Raw genomic sequence first — 19,952 nt, 5'->3', positions numbered from 1 at the left:
CACCAGAGAGGGCGCTGTTTCTCACTGATGGCCTGGGATAGGTTCCTTTGTTAGCTTGATGCCTACACATGATTGAACGCATAAACTAAAAAGTATCAGATCGCTGTAATTTTGATGCAAATAATGCTGAAAATGAAAAAAATCAGTTTTCAGTGGATCGCTTTACCAGTAAAGGTGTTCTTAGTTACTCCTTACTTGTCCAGTGGGGATCTTCTGAGATGCATCACATCTACACCATATCAAGAGGCAGACTTGGCTGAAAAATATGTTGATTTTCAAGACATTTCTTTGTCACAAACATCCGCCATGCATTTTTGATCCAGCATACAAGAATGTACTGTTAGACTGTTTGTTGTTATGAATGATGAGGTATGTGAATATGTAGTTTGGCTAGTCTGGGAGATGCAATGAAGGCTCGGTAGAGGGAGACTCAGGATGGGGTTTATTCTCAGACGTCATTCTGCCTGAGCGAGTCTAAACCCAGACTGTACCCAGAATTACATGAGACATTGGTTGGGCCACAGACGAAACATGTGGTTAATCAGTTATAGAAAGGGGGGGGGGGGGTTGAAAAATCTCAAACAGAGTGAAGTGGGATGGCTGCATTTCAGTAGGCTTGTCAGGTGATTGAAGGTGTGGTTTTGGTGTGAGCTCCTCCCAAACTTAAGTTAAAACATTAACTACAGATGTAGGTTTCATACCCAAAGCCTTTACCTAATATAAGGTTGTCTTTATAGAACATAGGACATCATCTATATTATAAAAGCCATTCTACTCTATAATCTGCAAATGTATGGAATGCATGGAAGTACGATGCATACACTGGAAAAAATAACAATATATTTTTTCAGATGGATAAAGAGAACTGTCCTTCACTCTTTCTTTCAACTTTAAAGACAGCACAATATTAAAAAGACTTAGAAAGATATTTATAATCTTATTCAATTTTGGAAATGTAAGCACCCACTCATGAGAAATAATGACAGATTAAATATTTTTTGTGGGCACAGCACAGCTAACAACATCAGCAGGTGACTGCAGCACTGCAGAAGAAGAGCAGTTTATTGATGTCACCTCAGATTTAACGTTTCAGTTGTAGTTCAAGTCAAAGACATTTTCTGCATTTTGGATTGGAGTGGAATAGAAGTCCCCGCTGCAGTGGGAGATGTTTTTTCTGCTGTTGCCTCAATCAAGACAAAATACAGAAAAGCTACATATTTAAAATAAACAGAGTACTATTCTCTCTACTTCACCCAGGACCAGAGGAGATCTGTAGTACAAAACAAGCCATCAGATGTCAGTGAAATAAAAGCAGGACAGGAAGTAGAACTCTTGAAAAATGTCTTTAGAGTCAGATATTTAAAAATCTTTAAATCAATGGTTGTTAATTTTACAAATTTTTAGGTTTTATGCTCCAGTAAATTCAAACATAATAGGAATTTGATAGCAGAAAATCGTGACAGACTGTTTTTTTGTTTACATATGTTTTTATGCGGATGTGTATGGTGAGGGGTTAATCTGCTAAAGGGGGGCCCAGCAGAAAAGTATGGGAACCACTGCACTAACAGAATCATTCAACCACCAGTCTCCACTCTTAACACTTCAAATCTAACAGTCAAACACCTTCAGAGTAAACAAACCAAATGTGGCTAGCTGTTAGCGACCTGCTACACTCATTGTGGAAGTTTTAATGCTTCCTCCCCTTGTCTTTATAGAACAGTGTAAACACTTGTGGTGTTACCACAAATCAGAGTTGGTGAACACTGAACTCCAGTGTCACTGCCAGTGTGTTAGCTGTCAGTCAGGACTCAGGAGAAACGCTGTCCTTTCTAAACATTTATTTAGGAAAACTGAAAAATAAAAACAATGATTAAAAATACCAAATTGAGATTAAAACAATGATCAACATAAAATCACATACTGATACAATAATAACAGGGATGACAACCTTGTGGATGATGTTCACTCAAACTGATCTGAGATGGAGTGGTCACTTCTGGGCAGGAACAAGACAGTTCATATACAAAAGCATCCTCTTGTGGCAACAAGCCCAATAGTATGTTTTGGTTTGATCACTGAATATTCAAACATGCAAACAGAAAATATTAAACTAATGATACTGATTTAAAAGTGTTTAGAAATACTTTGCTGCAAACAAACAAACAAAAAAACATTCAAATAGTTTGACAACCTCATAGCCAACAAGATCCTAAAATGGTTTTCAACCAACAATAACTATCAATGCCAGTTAATAAACATTATTTTTTTAATGATTATGAATTATTTGCTCTTCACTTCCCAAACTGCAGTATTGCAACCCAGCAACACTGAAAATACAAAAAGCAGTCTTTACTTTTGTAGGTTTTCATCCTGTTAACAGTGTTAGAGAAAGGATTCTCCACTAAATATTAGTAAAAACTTCACTGTTGTGAAGGTCTGGTGGGTGCATTACTGTTTATAGCAATAGCATTAATGTCCAGGGTGCTGTATGAGGGTCACAAGTGTCCAAAAATAGTTTATCTTAATATCTTCTTTTCTAATGTTGACATTAAGTGTAAACATGTTGTTTTGAAGAGATAGAATTTTTTAAAAAGCCCTTCAGCAGCTTCATGGAGAATTCAATGAAAGCTGCCACTTTCCTCAACTCTTTTTGCCCTCCAGGCTTCCACATCAGTCACATAACTGAAGATTAGCTTAGTTGTTGTAACTTTGTCTCCCATGAATGTTTGGAGGAAAATGTATTTGCAAGGACAGAGACACTGTTTTTATCGATGTCAAAGTCATTTTGTGGCCTCATTCAACACTTTAAGCATCTTAACATCCTATATGACTATTATCATTAAATCATTAAGAAACATCTTCTTCTGTCTTTAAATGATCAAGAGTTGAAGAGATCAGAGGATGATACATTTTTTGGTATTTTTTCTAAGTTCATTTATTTCTTGCTCACGCTTTTTCTTCAGATCCTCTTTTTCTTTAAGTCCTTCATCATGCTTTTTCTTCAGCTTGTCTCTTACAAAACATTTCCTGTTATTCCATCGTAGTCTCCTGAAACTGAACAGTTAGGAGTCCAGATATTGTTTTGGCCCCACTTATCACACTAAACACTCATACTGGTCAGTAAACACTGCCCTCTTTGGACATCCACAACATCCTTTCTCAAAACCTAACAAAACCTAACTTGATCAGAGGTTACCCAAGGACAGCTCTGTAGTAGTATATATATAAATAAGTGAGTATATTAGTAATATACTTATATGCAAAACATGATACCTCCACAGCTTTTTCCTCAGGTCCTCCTTTTCTTTTATATCTTGCTCATGCTTTTGCTTCAGATCCTCCTTTTCTTTCATTTCTTGCTCATGCTTTTTCCTCAGATCCTCTCTTTCTTCTTGTAACAGCCTGTACTGTTTCTTATGTCTCCTCTCTTCCTCATACAGTTGTCTCTCATGCTTTTTCTTCAATTTACGCATTTCCTTCATGCGTTTCTCTTCTAGTTCATTATAGTCTTTGTCGTAATTTTTTCTGAACTCATTGAATTCTTCAGCTTGTTTTCTGGCCTCCTCTTCATTCCTCTTCTTCATGTCCTCCATTTTTTTCTTATAGTTTTCCTCTAGTTCTCTTCTCTCCTTCTCCTCCTGTTCTCTTCGTCTTTGGTCGTCCTCTCTTCTCTTTTTCTCAACTTTTTCTCTTTCCTGATCATACTCCTCTTGAAGCTTTTTAATTTTTAACTGTTCTTCATGTCGTATTTTCTCATTTTCAAGCCTTCTCTGTCTCCACCATTCAGTTCTTTCCCTCTCCCAGTCCTCTTGCTGTTTTCTCAGCTCTTTTCTGCTCTGTTCCCACTTTTTATCAATGGTTTCTTTTTCCTCTGATTCTAACTTTATTTTTCTCTCCAGGTTTTCAAGTTTGTCCTCCCACTCTTTCTGTTTAAGTTCATCCTGCCTTTTTCTCTTCCTGTCCTCCTCTTCTCTCTTTTCCTGCTCTTTCTTCCTCTTTTCTCGCTCCTTGTTGATTTTTCCCTCCATTTCTCTGAGTTGTTTCTCTCTCTGCTGTTCACTTTCTTTCCTCTGTTTCTCCATTCTTTTCTTCATTTCTTCCATTTCTTCTTCATGTTTTCTCTGAAGCTCCTCTTTCTGTCTCTGCATTTCTTCTTCTTTTTCTTCCAGGATCCTCTCCACTTCTTCCTCTATCGCCGCCTCAGCCTCTTGGAACATATCAGATGTGTAGAAGCTGCCGCCATTGTCTTCAAGCATTTTGTTTGCTTTAGTCAGTAACTCTCTGACTTGTGTGCGGTCTGTCTGGTTCTTGTTATTGAAGACCTGGTATCTTCCTCCACAGTCGTGGATCAGTTTTTTCAATACGTCATCAGAGTCCTCTAAGTAACTCTCAGTTGACTGACGGAGATCATCACCTCTGGTGAATACAACAAGGATGAAATCTGCTGCATGCTTTCCAAAATATTTTTGGATCAGTTCCACTGAGTCTTTTTCCTCCTTAGTGAAGCGGCCGATCTGCAGCACTAGCAGGAACACATGAGGTCCAGGAGCCAGCATGCTGATGCATTTCCCAAGCTCCTGCTGAACATCCTCATCAGACAGAGCTGTGTCAAACAAATCGGGGGTGTCAACCACAACCACAGGCTGACCATCAATCTCTCCAGTTGCTTTTTCACAAGCCTTGGTCACAGACTTTGAGCTGGAATCAGAGTAAAAACAATCTTTTCCCAAAATGTTGTTTCCTGTCGCACTTTTTCCACTGCCAGTCCTTCCAATCAGAACTATCCTGAGACATTCTCTGCTCTGGGTGTCATTATCAGCTTCCCTCACCCTCCTCTGTTTCACATCCTGCAGCTCAGTTTGAAGTCGGACAATTTTCTCCATCTGAGACTGAGTGAATGTGTCTTTGGTGAAGCATCTGGATTCTCCAGTCGTCATCTTTTCCAGCATCTGCAACAGCTCTGGGATCTGCTGGTTGTCCTTGATGTTGAGAACAAAAGATCTCCCTCCAAAGCTCTGAATGATTTCTGTGATTTCCTTGCTTTTTTCTACAAAGTTAACTACAGCTGGATCTTTGGGATCTGACTCTGACATGAACAGGATCATAGTGAAATCATTGACTTTAGACCCAAATGTGTTCTGGATGGCCTCTAACTCTCCCTTGTCCTCATCAGTGAGTGGACCCACAGGTAGGACCAGGATGAAGGCGTGGACACCTTCAGGATCACAGAGTGAGACAGATCTGAGTGACTCCTCCATCGCTTCCTCCAGAGGTTTTTCATACAAGGCAGGAAGCTCCACCAGGGAAACCCAACGTCCACAAACCTCTCCCTGATATTTAACACACTCTGATGAGCTGGAGACTGGATTAAGACCTGTCTGACCTAAAATGACCTTTGCTGCTGAAGTCTTTCCGGATCCCTCTCTCCCACACAGAACCAGGTTTAAAGCTGGTTTGTTGAGTTCAGACTTTGGTCTTGTGGACTCTTCAGTGAAGGTGAGGAAGTTTCCCTCCTTCTCACATACAATGTTTTCAATCTTCTTCATAAGATCATGATTATCTTCAAGCATATAGATGCATCTTCCTCCACAGTTTTCAATCAGCTTCTTTACAGGGCTCTGTATATCCTCTCTGTGTGTCATGATGACCATTGAGTGTTTAAAAACATCTTGACCAAACAAACTCAGGATGAACTTCAGTGCTTGTCTGTTCTCTTCAGTGAAATCAGAAGGTTTCACTAACAGCAGCAGAACATTTGGTCCAGGAGGACAAAGACTCACACAGCTCTTCACCTCTCTTCTCACAGCCTCCACAGACAGACTGAACACGTCTGAAGTTTTCACGACTGTTACTGGGTTTCCTCTCCAGTCCCCACTGTGGGCCTCTGAGTGTTTGGTCTGACGTTTTTGTTGATAAACAACTTGGTCTCTGATGATGATGTTACCAAGTTTTGTCTGTTTGGCCTTGCTTTTTCCCAGTAGCACAATCCTGATTGTTGATGCTGTAATCAACACAAAAATAGATCAGTGTTTAGAATATTCATTATCATATGGCTGTTTCACAGTACTTGTTCTGCATATCACAATGTTAAACTGTAATATGAATTACAGAATGCAATGTTTGAAGACACTGAGCTGTAAATGCTGCATGATGAATAAGTTGTCACTTTAGTGCTAATGCTGTTTCTAAAAAGCTGAAAAAATGTATGTATAAATAATGCAGAACATTTTTGAAAAAGTTGAAGAACATATTCCATAAAAATCTGATTATTTTTGAAAGGCCTGCACTGAACTGCTAATGCTGCATTTGAAGATAGTTGAATAATTTTAGCAATAATAATGGAGGTTAAATACACCATATTGCCAAAAGTATTCATTCACCCATCCAAATAATAAAAATCAGGTGTTCCAATCACTTCCATGGCCGCAGGTGTATAAAATCAAGCACCTAGGCATGCAGACTGTTTCGACAAACATTTGTGAAAGAATGGGTCACTCTAACCTGCCATCTCATGCACAGCGTTTGGGAAAGGGCAGAGGCTTTGAAAAAAACACTGGAAGGGTGATCAGATGAACTTTCTGTCTGTCACAACTTTATGGGCCAATCAGAGCAACAAAACACGTGACGTAGCCCATACCAAGGAGTAAAATCCACAGAGAACTGCATAACATGAATTATGGCAACTGTAGACATGTCAGTACACGACTTTTGCCGTTTTTGAAAACAAAACAACTCAGTTCTGTTCTTTGTTCTTCTTTTAATGAAGAATTGTCATCATGTTCTGATAAAACTGGCGCTTTGGCAACATCCACTCTAATTTCTTCTGTAATGCTGGGCATAGATTAATTTTTTAAATCTAGATTAATCTCACTGCAATCCTGTAGTTACTCTAGATTAATCTAGATTAAAATGCTAATTTGAATTTTGCCAAAGACATTAAAAAAATGCTTGACCTATCTAAATATTAAGGAAAATGCATCACAGACTGCTCGAGAACACCTCGCTTGCTCACCACTGAACCCTCACTTTAAACACCAAAGTTTGCTAATTTTTCATGTGGATTTCAACCATGGAAATATAATAAAGAGATGGGTGAAGGATGATTCAGATCCGCGCCTGTTCTCTCTTGCTCGCTCACCACCACCCAACTCTCCTCTCTCTCCCTCTCTGAACCTCATTTTAACACCCTAGTTTCCATGATATCAGTCATGAAAATCTAACAGATAAAGGCATATGTTTGTAACCTACTCACAGATCATAACAGAGACAGAATTAAAAAGTTGTTCTCCATCTCTCCAATTTGTCTCAGTGCTGTGATGCATGAGTGTGTGCTGTATGAAGCTCTCCGTCAGGATGGATCAGCGAGATTTTAGGGTGCTTTCACATTAGGCCCAGTTGATTCGAACCGCACCGCGCCGCAATTCCTCACCCTCCCCCTTCCCCCGCAGGCTTGCTTTCACACTAGCAATATTGAACTGTGTCCTGATGCACTTGCGTATTTACTCGGTCTGAAACAGCAGGTGGCGGTATGCATGTAGCTAGTTTACAACCCCGCAAAGGAGGCGAAAGAAGAGGAAGATTGTTTTTTGTTTTGACCCGGCAAAAAGTTCATCATGCATCCATGGATGATTAAAATCACTTTTAAGATGCCAGCAATTTCGCTCTTCATATCTGCACATCTACGTGTAGCTCAGAGGATTAAATGGGCTCACACTGCAAAGACACAGCAGTTTTTGAGGTGACAGGAGACTTCTTTTGCTTTTCACCTCCTCTCACTGACTCCAGCCTGTGTTCATCTGTAAGGTGAGTCACAGCACAACATTTATTGACTGGATTCTGATGATTTCTGCCTTTTATTGAGGAAAAATGTGAACAAACTGCCACGCTGTTTAAAGAAGTTTAGCTTTTACGATGATGTCATAAAGCTGATGTGGTGCTCTGTCACAGCGCAACCTCTGGTTTGTGCTTATGTGCAAACAACATGTAATATTGACTACTGGTTGTAATCACACACCCAAGCATTCCCTCTTTCATTAAAAACAGATGTTGTCCAGTTCAGCGGAGCGTAAGCCTGCTCACAGCAGACCCAAACCTCTGCCCTCCTCCCACTGGAAATGACCGGAGGCATGTTGGTAGCCCACTACATGTGCTCGGCGGTGTGTCTGTAAGCCCCTTTAGTGAATAAATTAACATGCGATAATTTTCTTATCCTGCGATAAGAGTCTCACGTTAACGTAGCAGATTAACGCCATTAACGGCCAAGCAATAGTCTTCTGCCATATCTACAACTGCCTCTTCTCTTCTCGCTGCTTGCTTACATCCTGACTCTGCCGCGCTCGAAAGTGCTGCCCCTTGTCCCTGATTGGTTCTGTCACTTTCTAACCGGGTCCAAATAGTTCAGATGGGAGCATTGCAAGATGGATTTGTCAGTGAGAAACACAGAAACGGGCGAATCCATCTGCTTTGCAAGGTTTCATCGCTCTCAGGAGCTCAGTGAATTCCAGCGTGGTACTGTGATAGGATACCACCTGTGCAACAAGTCCAGTGGTGAAATTTCCTGGCTCCTAAATATTCCACAGTCAACTGTCAGTGGTATTATAACAAAGTGGAAGTGACTGCGAACAACAGCAACTCTGCAATGAAGTGGAAGGCCACATAAAATGATGGAGGCGCATAGTGCGCAGAGGTGGCCAACTTTCTGCAGAGTCAATGGCTACAGACCTCCAAACTTCATGTGGCCTTCAGATTAGCTCAAGAACAGTGGTAGAGAGCTTCATGGAATGGGTTTCCATGGCCAAGCAGCTGCATCCAAGCCATACATCACCCAGTGCAATGCAAAGCGCCAGCTGCAGTGGTGTAAAGCACGCTACCACTGGACTCTTGAGCAGTGGAGACGCATTCTCTGGAGTGACGAATCGCGCTTCTCCATCTGGCAATCTGATGGAAGAATCTGGGTTTGGCGGTTGCCAGGAGAACAGTACTTGTCTGGCTGCATTGTGCCAAGTGTAAAGTTTGGTGGAGGGGGGATTATGGGTTGTTTTTCAGGAGCTGGGCTTGGCCCCTTAGTTCTAGTGAAAGGAACTCTGAATGCTTCAGCATACCAAGAGATTTTGGACAATTCCATGCTCCCAACTTTGTGGGAACAGTTTGGGGATGGCCCCTTCCTGTTCCAACATGACTGTGCACCAGTGCACAAAGCAAGGTCCATAAAGACATGGATGAGAGAGTTTGGTGTGGATGAACTTGACTGGCCTGCACAGAGTCCTGCTGCCTGTTGCACCAGCTATGTGTAAGTTCTGCCTTAAGTTATGGTGTAAAGCTGAAACTAGGTAAGTTCTAACTTAAGTTGTGTCATTGTTCAGTTGCACCAAAGAGATGTAAGGTTGATCTTAACTAATAGAGCTTTACATCCAAACAAACCAAAATATTGTCGCAGATATGATGTATTCTCTTACTTTAACCCATCACTGAAAAGCATTTTTTAACCCTGTGTTTGCTACAGATGCTAACAGCTAAAAATAACGTTTGCTAACTGCCTTTAATTATCAAACAGCATCCAGTGTGGATAAAAAATATGACAAGGCATTTTGCCTATGTGACTATTGCGAAGCCTACTAGGTTAAAACCTAGTCTATGGCTGACTGCAACTATTTGGGATGCCTGTTGAAATGCCTTAAGAAATTGTGTGTTCTGGCAGTGATTGGTTTTTGGGGTGTAATTGTGCTGTCCCTATTGGCTGTGGGTTGACAATTGAAGGATCCCAAAAGTTTAATACATAAAGCCCTGTCGGCAGGAAAACGCTACCTTGATCAACTGAATATATTTCACAATCATATGGGACAGCTCCCATAGATTGCATTTTGGAAGGGCAGAACTTTTCAGAAAATTCTCGAAAGGTGATTGGAGGAACATTCTGTCTGTCATATTCATGACGGGCCAACCAGAGTAACAAATGACGCTGTGCACGTGCAAAACTCTTGAGCTGACAGGCTACCCCTGCCGTAGATTGTGAATATCGGAGCTTCTCTGTGAATAAAATTGATCCCAAGGCCGGTCGGGGGACACTACAAAAAGCTTTCAGTGTTGCTCTCTGCCCTTGTTTTCATAAAACACACGTAGTCCAATTCTGACAAAACTGCCACTGTGGCTAAATCTGAGCTAATCACTCCACTAGCAACCATTTTATATACTCACTCACAACAACTAACCCTTTTCCCCATAACTATCACATACTTATGCCGAAGAAGGTCAACAGAGGAGGGAAAACACCTTTTCTGTCAAGACAAGCTTTCAGTGTTGCTATCTGTGCTTCTTTTTAATAAAGAAATGTTGTTGAGTTCTAACAAAACTGCTGATGTGGCAAGTTTATGCTAATTGGTCCACTAGGGCAGCTAGATAGCTCAGTGGTTTACATTGTTGACTATGGTATGGGATATTGGGGGTTCAAACGTTAATCAGAGCATGAGTGTCCAGTGTGAGCCCTCAGGCAAGGTCCTTAATGCCAGGAAGACAGGTCCCAGATATAAGTTGCTTTGGACAAAAGTGTCTGCCAAATGACATTGTAACCAGCAGCCACTGTATACAACCACTTGCATAACAAGTAGAAGTTCCCTGTTACTATCACATGTACATGCTGAAGCAGGTTGGCAGAGGAGCATAAACGAACATTTTTCACATCATGAGAAATGATTGATATTTTGAAGGCTGATGCAAATGAGGAGACATGACTCATCTCATCCCATTCTGTGTTCCATTTGTTGCAGGCTTGTCTTGTTTCCTACCACAGTGCCAATTAACAGATTACTTAATGTATGGTGATATAAATGCATCTGGTGAAATAAAGTTATTAAATAAAGTTCCTGAAGTTGATGCTTTTGACACAATCTGGAAGGCAGAAAAATTTGAAGTCTTTCAGCATATGTAGAACTAAGCCATACACACTTGTAAGGTCTACATCACATGCTGGCTATTCTCTCCCTTTGCATGCTGGATTTGGTCAACATTCAGCAAGGCATCACTTCTGGGCAGGCTGATGGTATTGCAGTTTTTGGCGATGAAAACACCAATTGGTTGCAGACACTCTGATGGGGTTTGTTGTTCTCTTTAATCTGTTTTCATGAGCTTCTACAGAACTTTTTGTACCTGCTTACACAGCTTATAGACATTGCCATCAGGCCCAGGGGCTGACTGACCATTTGATGACCTCCACCAGCTCTTACAGCCTAGATAGAGGTATTAATTGCCAAGGATGGTGGAGTTGGCTGCATCATGTTTTGAGGAGCTGAGTGGTGTGCTCTTCTGTTATTCTGCTGGATCTTTTTTTTTTTTTTTTTGCAATCAAATTTTTTATTTTCATTTTCGTTTGCATTAAACAACTTAACAAGTTAAGTCCAACAAAGGTATTTCAAGGAATACAATATTACTGGAATGGATTCTCAAAGAAAGACAATTGGCCCAAAACATAAGAACGTGTCATGGGATACCACAGAACACAGTGAAACTATGATGATTTAAAAAAAAAAAAAAAAAAAAAAAGGTAAGGTAAGATTACACACACAACCAAAAATTACAATATTCTACTGGATCTTGATGTTCTTTCCCAACTCTACCTTGGGGACATCTAGTTTACCACCCCTCTGATTTTCCTGGAGCTCATCCCACATCTTCTCTAATGGCCAATGGTCTGTTTGGGTTAGATTGTTCATGTTCAGTTCTGGTGTAGCTGAGGCCTGGCTCTGTCTGGCTGTACGATGCTCCTCCCCCTTCCTCCTCAGACTCAAGTCTGAGTCAAACTTCTGCTATTACCTACCCAATCTACTCAATCATTCACTTTTGGCTATTTGATCGTTATTGTACCTTCCTGGCTGCTTTTGTCAGGATGGGGGGAGTTTGGGGGACTATGTTTGTAAGTGATAAACCAAAAGTTCTAAAAGTTTTTAATATAATGGAGAAACTACACCATTGGTTCCAAGCAGCTGAAAACAAACTAAAACAACTTGGGAGACAGAGAAAATGCAGAAATTAAATGCAAAGGTCACCAGGCTTGTGTGGCAAAGGAAACCAAAAATGACTGAATTAAATCACTTAACACCGACACTCAACAATCTTCAAGTCACAGGTAAAAGTAATAATTCTCTTAGAAAGTTTCAAATTATTTTGCAAACTCTTTCACTCAAACATACAAAAGAAAACCCAGAGAGATGCTCTTAGTATCTCTGAAGGTATCTGAAGGGCAGGCCCTTTGGTAAACCAGTGTCCTTACCTATGCTGGGTACCATCTCCATCAAAGGGCTTCCTTCTGCTACTTCTAATATTCCAGCACAATTTGGAACTCTTTACTATAATCACAATGCTTTGATCCCTACCATCTGACCTGTATGCAGTCCCCTACAGGAGGTCACCTTCTCTCATCCACAAATGTTCTCTTCTGGAGGATTTTAACATCATCCATTCCTGCTGTTTGTACTCCTAGTAGGGTCATCCTTCACCCTGCCTAAGTCTTTGGGTTCACCAGCACATGACTTAGACTGTGATAATTTTACTCACCCTGACCCTGGGGTTTTCCTCGTAGGACCACATTTTGTGGATTAATTATTCCTGTGAAAAGAAGACCACAATAGTTTTCAGCTTTACTCTATAAGTCAAGAAAGATTTGTCTGCTCAAGGTTTCACTGTTATCATGATTGTTTCTGCACTTACCAGCAGCCTCAATTTTATCTTTGAGAGAAATCTGAGTTTCCTTTTGGTTGGAGCTCTGAACACGTCTTGGTAATGTATCTGTTGTTTCCTCAAATGCTTCATAGCTGACATGATCTCCATTGTTCTCCTTTACTATTTGACCCAAACGTGTCAACAGCTCTGGAAGTTCAAGGTTTTCCCTCTCCAAGTATCTGTTTTTACACTTTTTGATTATGTCTACCAATGGAGGGAGTGACTTGTATGTTTTCTTTAAACCTGAACTCTCATCTCCTGGTGTTGATATTAATAAGAATGAATGATCAAATGATCGATCATTGAAAGTGTCAAGGACTCTGCAGAGACGGTCTTTGTGTTCCTCAGTGAAGTCTTCAGATTGTATAACCAGCAGGAACACATGAGGTCCAGGATCACAGAGTCTCACACAGTTTTTTACATAACTTGTCACCCATGTTTGAGATTTGTTGCATTTCATCAGATCCGGGGTGTTGATAAGAACTACGTCATTTCCCTTCACTGTCCTGCTGATTCTGAGACAGCTATCTGGTTCTTCCTGAGTGTTGAACACATTCTCTCCCAGGATGAAATTCCCCACTGAACTCCTCTCAGACCAGCTGTTCCCCAGTAGAACAACCCTCAGCTCTGACACTGTTGAAAAAACAAAGACGCCAAAGATTTACTTACATTTGAAATTATTAAAACTTGCATTAAAATGAATAGTGTCTGGTTACCTTCATGCTATAGATGTAGCAATATAAAAATTTCATATCAGGATTTTTGTGACCAAAGTCACCACAGTTATCAGTATTAAATCACTTTTGTTAAGGCACACTTGAATCAATGGAGCAAGTTTTATGTAAAAACACCACAAAATTAGCAGCACAGAGTGATGTGCATGTTTTGTTTATATAAACAGTAAAATATGTTCTGTCATTATAAACAGTGAAATGATAATCACAATTTAAAATGTATAAATAACCATGGAGGCATTTTAATGTAGTTATCCTTAAAACTGGTTAACATTTCATCATTCATTCATTATTATTATTATTATTATTATTATCTCCTCTACTTACAGATATTAATGACAAAATACTGTTAAAACAGATTGTCATATCACAGAAAAAAGATTCACTCACTGGATGGTGGCAGCCAGTTAAGACTCTTAGTGCGCCTTATAGGAAAACTGCCATCTATGATTGGAAAACAGATTAATGTAATCATGAGTGATTGTGGTCTTTAATGCCAATGAAATCAAACTTATGATTATAAATGTTACATATTTTTATTTGAAAAAGATAATATATGTATCTGTACATAGAAAGATGCATCAAAAAATAGAATATCATGAAAAAGTTTACTTTTTTTGCTGTGATTTAATTCAAGAAGTGAAACTTTCACATATTCTAGATTCATCTCATACAAAGAGAAATATTTCAAGACTTTTTGTGTTGATCTTGATGATTACAACTCACAAAAAAATCCACCATCTCAAAATTTTAGAATATCACTACACATCAGTCCAAAAGGTTTTAATATACAGAAATGTTGACCTTCTGGAAAATTCTGTTCATTGATGCATTCAGTATTTGGTTGGAGCTTCTTTTGCACAAATTACTGCATCTCTGCTCTTGTATATATATCTATATATATCTTGGAGGCCATCAGTCTGTGGCACTGCTGGGGTGTTATGAAGCCCAGGCTGCTCTGGTAGCCTTCAGCTCGTCTGGATTGTTGAGTCTGGTGTCTCTCATATTTCTCTTTACTGCACCCCAAAGATTCTCTGTGGGGTTCAGGTCAGACCAGTTGGCTGGCCAATCAAACACAGTGATACCATGGTCAGTAAACCAATTTCTAGTAGCTCTGGCTTCACTGTGGGCAGGTGAAAAGGAAATCAGTATCTCCATAAAGCTTCTCAACAGATAGAAGCATGAAGGTCTTTAAAATCTTCTAGTAGACAGCTGACAGAGTTAACTCTGGACTTGATGAAGACCAGTAAACTCCAAACCATCACTGACTGTGGAGACTGGAAACACTAGACTTCAAGCCCCTTGGATTCTGTGTCTCTCTGATCCTTCCCAGACTCTGGGATCTGGATTTCTAAATGAAATTTAAATTAGAGTTTCATCTGAAAACAGAACTTTGCACCACTGGGAAACAGGAGTTCTTTTTCTCCTTAGCCCAGGTAGAACACAACCCTGTCTGTCGTTCAGTAGTGGCTGGACATTAGAAACACGACACTTGGTGGCTCTTGATCCTCTGACTCCGGTCTCAGTCCACTCCTTGTGAAGCTCCCCTAAGTTCTTGAATCTGCTTTGTTTGAAAATCTTCTAAAGGCTGAGCTAATCCCACACTTCTCACTTCAGTCAACTCTCCATGAATCTGCTCTGATACAGCCTCTGAGACCAGCCTGGCCTTCCAGCAGTGACCTTCTGTGGCTTACCCTCCTTGTTGAGGGTGCAAATAACTGACTTCTGAACAACAGTCAGGTCAGCATTCTGTCCCATGATTGTGGCTGTGTGTACTGAATCAGTGAGAAAACACATGCTAAGGAAATCTTTGCAAATAGGACTTTTTCACAATAATCTTACATTTAGAGATAGTGGATTTGAGATTTTTGTGAGCTGTAAACTGTAATTATCATAATGAAAAAAACAATCTAGGAATATTTCACTTTGTATTTGAATCTAGAATTTATACAAGTTTATCTTTTTTAAGTAAATCACAGGAAAAAGGGGTGCGCCGGTGGTTGAGTGGTTGGGGCGCGCGCCGTGTGCGCAGGTGGCCCGGGTTTGGGTCCGGCCCGTGGCGCTATTTCCTGCATGTCTCTTCCCTCTCTCTTCCCTGTTTCCGGCTCCATCCACTGTCCTCTCTCTAATAAAGGTACGAAAAAGCCCAAAAATAAATCTTAAAAAAAAAAAAAAAAAATCACAGGAAAAAATAAACTTTTAAATGATTTTACATTTTTTGAGATGCACCTGTACACATGTCTTCACATCATCACACAAGGACTTTACCCAGACTAATAGAGTCTGACTGGACTCACCCTCTGCTGCAGTCGCCATGTTGTTACTCTCCTGGAAACATCAGAGCTTTATTCAACTGGAAAAGATCAGCAGGGTTTGAAAAGCCAACAATCAACTCTCTGTAAAGACAGAAAAAGTTTGATGATTTAGGAAAACTTAACTTAAACCATATCAACCACAATTTGATGTTGATGTTGTTTTTGTGTGTGTTGAGGCAGTAGCATCACCATGAAATGATTTCAACTTTTTTTTTCAGTCTTAACATGGAAGCTTCAATCCTGTCTCTTTCATCAGCTGTGCAGATGTGCAGCTGATGGAGGAGACAGGAGAGTCTATGGGCTGAAGTTTCCATGTTAAAACTTTAAGAATAAAGATAATGGCTACATTGTTTCCAAAAGGCATTTACATTTATGTAGTCTAAGTTTTCTTTATGAGAAAATCCATGGGAACTTAAAGGCAGTAGGAGCTGAATTTGTCTGTGAAAAAATTAATTATTCTGAGTGGATATCTACGCTGTAACAAGACTGATCTTGCAAAGATTTTTTGTGTTTATATAAACTGTGAAATTTCTCTGACAGTAGTTATCATGATTGATGAAAAAAGATAGATGTAATCCTCTCCAAAATTAAAAGCATGACTTCATCTAACGAAACTGGCCTTAATAGCCCTCAAAATGAGGATATTTCCCCTTTTCACATTTAACTGTTTGCAAAGTTCTTAATCCAGCTGTCTGTGGCTTGACAAGCTGAATCACAGGCAACTACACTGGATGATTTGAGCAGCTCAATTCAGACATTATTTTTATTCACATTGTTTTAGCCTATAACAGTCCCTGTACCACAGCCAGCCACAAGGGGCGATTGAGATATTTTAGCCAAACATTTCTGGGGTTGTCATGTAGTCTATCTCTGGGTTTAATGCTAGTAGTGATTAGAAAAAAAACTCAAGCAGGACTCTGCTGGCAGATGGATTAGTGAAACAAAACATAAAGTCATTTGTGATTAAACTGATATGGACCCTGGGCCACCAGTTGGTGATCACTGATGTACATATCTCTCTCCCAAGAAAGGTCAGAGTAAGCTGATCAGAATGGTACCACTGCTTCCATTTGAACCAGGAAAAATCCTGATCCTGATGTGACAAACTGATCTTATAAACTGTCAAAATATGCTTCAGAGCTGCTGTTCCTGAGCACAATGGGCATGAAGGGTTGCTGTCAACCCAGTGTTTAAGTGTCCACATGGAGATGACTTTTGGAGTGTTTTATTGTATCAGTGTTTCATCCACATGGAACTGGCATTTTGGGGAGCCCAAGACCACCACTTTTTGAAACTGGGTCCCAGAGAGAACAAATCTTGATACACCAACCATTTTGTCTCCGTGTGTCAGAGATGTGGACTCAAGTCCGCGACTTGGAGTCACACTTAAGTCGCACACATCAGTGGCTCGACTCGGACTCGTGATTTGGGACTCGTGCACAATCTTTGGTTTTTAATTTTTCCATCATGATCTCTTGTCCCCCTGTCACTCTTTTCCCCTTTCCTCCCCTTCCGTTTGACGGTTCATGCGTCTTTTACGCAGTATCAGTGGTTGCTCTCCTCTCTTCCTCATCTTCTTTCATGCTGCATAACAATGACACACAAACGCAACGCTCACGCACACACCTACTCTGAACACGCTAACATGTTGGTAGTGTAGACTTCAGGCTTCAGTTTGTTGGGGCAAAAGTTTCAGAATACCTAAACTTTTCTCTCCTGCATTAAAGCTCCTCTCTGACCATGGAGGATCAGCGTCAGCGTTGTTTGATTGTGCGCTCCCAGCTGTGTGTGTCTCTGTGTCACCTGCGTGAGCCATGGGTGTGCGCAATGTTAAAATATTAGTTGGTTAATAATCCCTTGATATCATATGTTTATGGAGAACAAATTAATGTTAGAATCTCTGCATTGCCGCTTATTGATAATGAACGGACATAAAAGACGACAGGAACATTAAAACTTTAATATGGTTCATGGAGGCAGTGAGAAACAGAGACAGATGGATAAGAGGCTGTAACAGATAAATGAGAAACTAAGTAAAGTAAATAAAGAAAAATTTAGCTTGATTTTACTCATATAAAGAAATTTACACCATCAATAATGACAGAAGTTTCTTAACCCTTGTGCCTTCCTCAAATTTACTACCCTCTGGACACCTTCGAGGCAAAAACGTACACGTACAGAAAAACTGCCATTAAATCACCATACATCAATATTTTTTCTACTTTTTTTTCATAAATCTCTTTAAAAGCTTCAGAACTACTCAAAACTACCAAATGTTCAATAATTCTCAGAATTTAGACCTTTTAATTCCAGTTTGATTATTTGAAATGTTTCATCTTTTACTGAAAAAAAAAAAAAAAAAAAAGTGAATTATTTTCCATATAATAAAAAGTAGAAAGATGGAACTTTGGGGATGATAAGAGTCTTGGATGGGTCAAAGATTAGCAACAAACTTGATTTGATCGCATTAGTATTTTGTATGTAGTGCCAGATATACGCTCTTGACATCTTCGAGGCAAAAATGCCCCCATTGACTTCCATTAATACCACATTTTTTAATCTCACTGTCATTGCAGTATAAAATCATGCATTCTATAATGTCAGCATTTCAACGTGAAGAAATCTATTGAAATTGTACATTTTTACCATATTCCACCAGATTCAACCATTTACCCATTTTAGGCCCATGCACAACATTCTTGTATTTTTGCCAGTTATATTATGGAGAGTTTTTATGTGTGTGAGTATGTGTGTGTGTGTGTGTGTGTGTGTGTGTGTGTGTGGGTGCGTGCATGCTGAGATGTGTGTGTGTAGAGGGTGTGTGTGTGAATTTATAAGCATGCACTGATCATTTCAGGGGTGAAAAAGGGGCATCTTCTAAAGGATGTGTTTTTCATGTGTCATTGAAGAGGTGAGTGAGTAAAAACATGGCCTCCTGCCTTTTCTGGACTCAAAACAAAAACAGTTGTTGGTGAGTATATGCACCTGGCTGCTTTCCTAACAGTGAGTGGAGATGAACATGGGATGGAGACCAAACTTGCTCGTTCTAAGCGGTTCACTCACTGTAAGAATAAGCAGGTTCCTTAGGCCTTATCCACAGACAGATGAAAATGATTTCAGTTTTGTTTTAAAAACGTTTTACGTAAACACAGGATTGTTTCAGGACATGTCCAGGAAACATGGAAAACGACTGAAAACGCTCTAAGATTTATACCAAGCCTGTAAGTTGCGCTGTAATGTTGCCACAGAAATGCACAATAAACGAGAGAAGAAGATAATGAAGCATGCATATAAAGACTTAGTTGGAGGGGAAAGTTGCACTTCTCATCAATGTAAACCATCAGTGAAGTGCCAAGCCTAAGCTCAAAAGTCATTCAGAAAGTTTAAAAATAGGCAACACATCTCAAAATCCAAGTTATGGAGGACAAAGCAATAATATTTCACTAGTTTGTTTGGCTCACATCACAAACAAACACTTATGTGTTTCTGCACAACGCCTTCAAATGCTCTGATGCTCGAGATGTGTGGCCTTTTCTGAATCTTCATGCGTGTAAATCTTTTGCGCTCTACACAAACACAAGAACATCTTATGGCAGAACTTCAGTCTTAGTGTTATTGGATCTCAGTGCTGCATTCGACACAGTCGACCACAATATATTACTTGACCGACTGGAAAATTGGGTGGGACTGTCTGGCACAGTTCTTTATTGGTTTGCATCCTACTTAAAGGACAGGGATTATTTTGTGTCATTAGGTAACTTTAAATCTGAGCAGACCAAAATTACATGCGGAGTCCCTCAAGGCTCCATCCTGGGGCCTCTTCTGTTTAACATCTACATGCTTCCACTTGCTCAGATCATAGAAAACAACAAAATAAACTACCATAACTATGCAGATGACACACAGCTCTACATTTCAATGTCCCCAGGTGACCATGGCCCGATACAAGCACTGGGTAAATGCATGGAACAAATTACTGAGTGGATGTGCCATAATCTTCTCCAGTTAAACAGAGAAAAAAAACTGAGGTAGTGGTTTTTGGACCCAAGGAGGAATCTCTAAAAATCAGCATTCAGCTCCAGTCACTTCAGTTAAAAACCTCAGACCAGGCCAGAAATCTGGGTGTTGTCATGGATTCAGACCTAAATTTCAAAAACCACATAAAAACAATTACAAAGTCAGCTTATTATCA

General features: G+C 39.9%; 1 protein-coding gene across 1 annotated transcript; it reads right to left on the bottom strand.

The window, feature by feature from the left end:
• Window positions 1–2,037: 2,037 nt before the first annotated feature.
• Window positions 2,038–15,761, bottom strand: LOC121506672 (GTPase IMAP family member 8-like). Its single transcript, XM_041782511.1, has 3 exons — window positions 15,743–15,761; window positions 15,140–15,220; window positions 2,038–6,001 (listed from the first exon to the last, which is right to left on the bottom strand). Exons 1-3 carry the CDS (start codon window positions 15,759–15,761, stop codon window positions 3,186–3,188), a joined length of 2,916 nt encoding a protein of 971 aa, XP_041638445.1. The 3' UTR covers window positions 2,038–3,185.
• Between the last annotated feature and the right edge of the window lie 4,191 nt (window positions 15,762–19,952).

Source organism: Cheilinus undulatus, unplaced genomic scaffold (genome assembly GCF_018320785.1).
Source record: "Cheilinus undulatus unplaced genomic scaffold, ASM1832078v1 Contig7, whole genome shotgun sequence".
NCBI classification, from domain to species: Eukaryota; Metazoa; Chordata; class Actinopteri; order Labriformes; family Labridae; genus Cheilinus; species Cheilinus undulatus.
The sequence above is the reverse complement of the archived record's forward strand: the minus strand, read 5'-3'. Positions and strand labels throughout refer to the sequence as shown.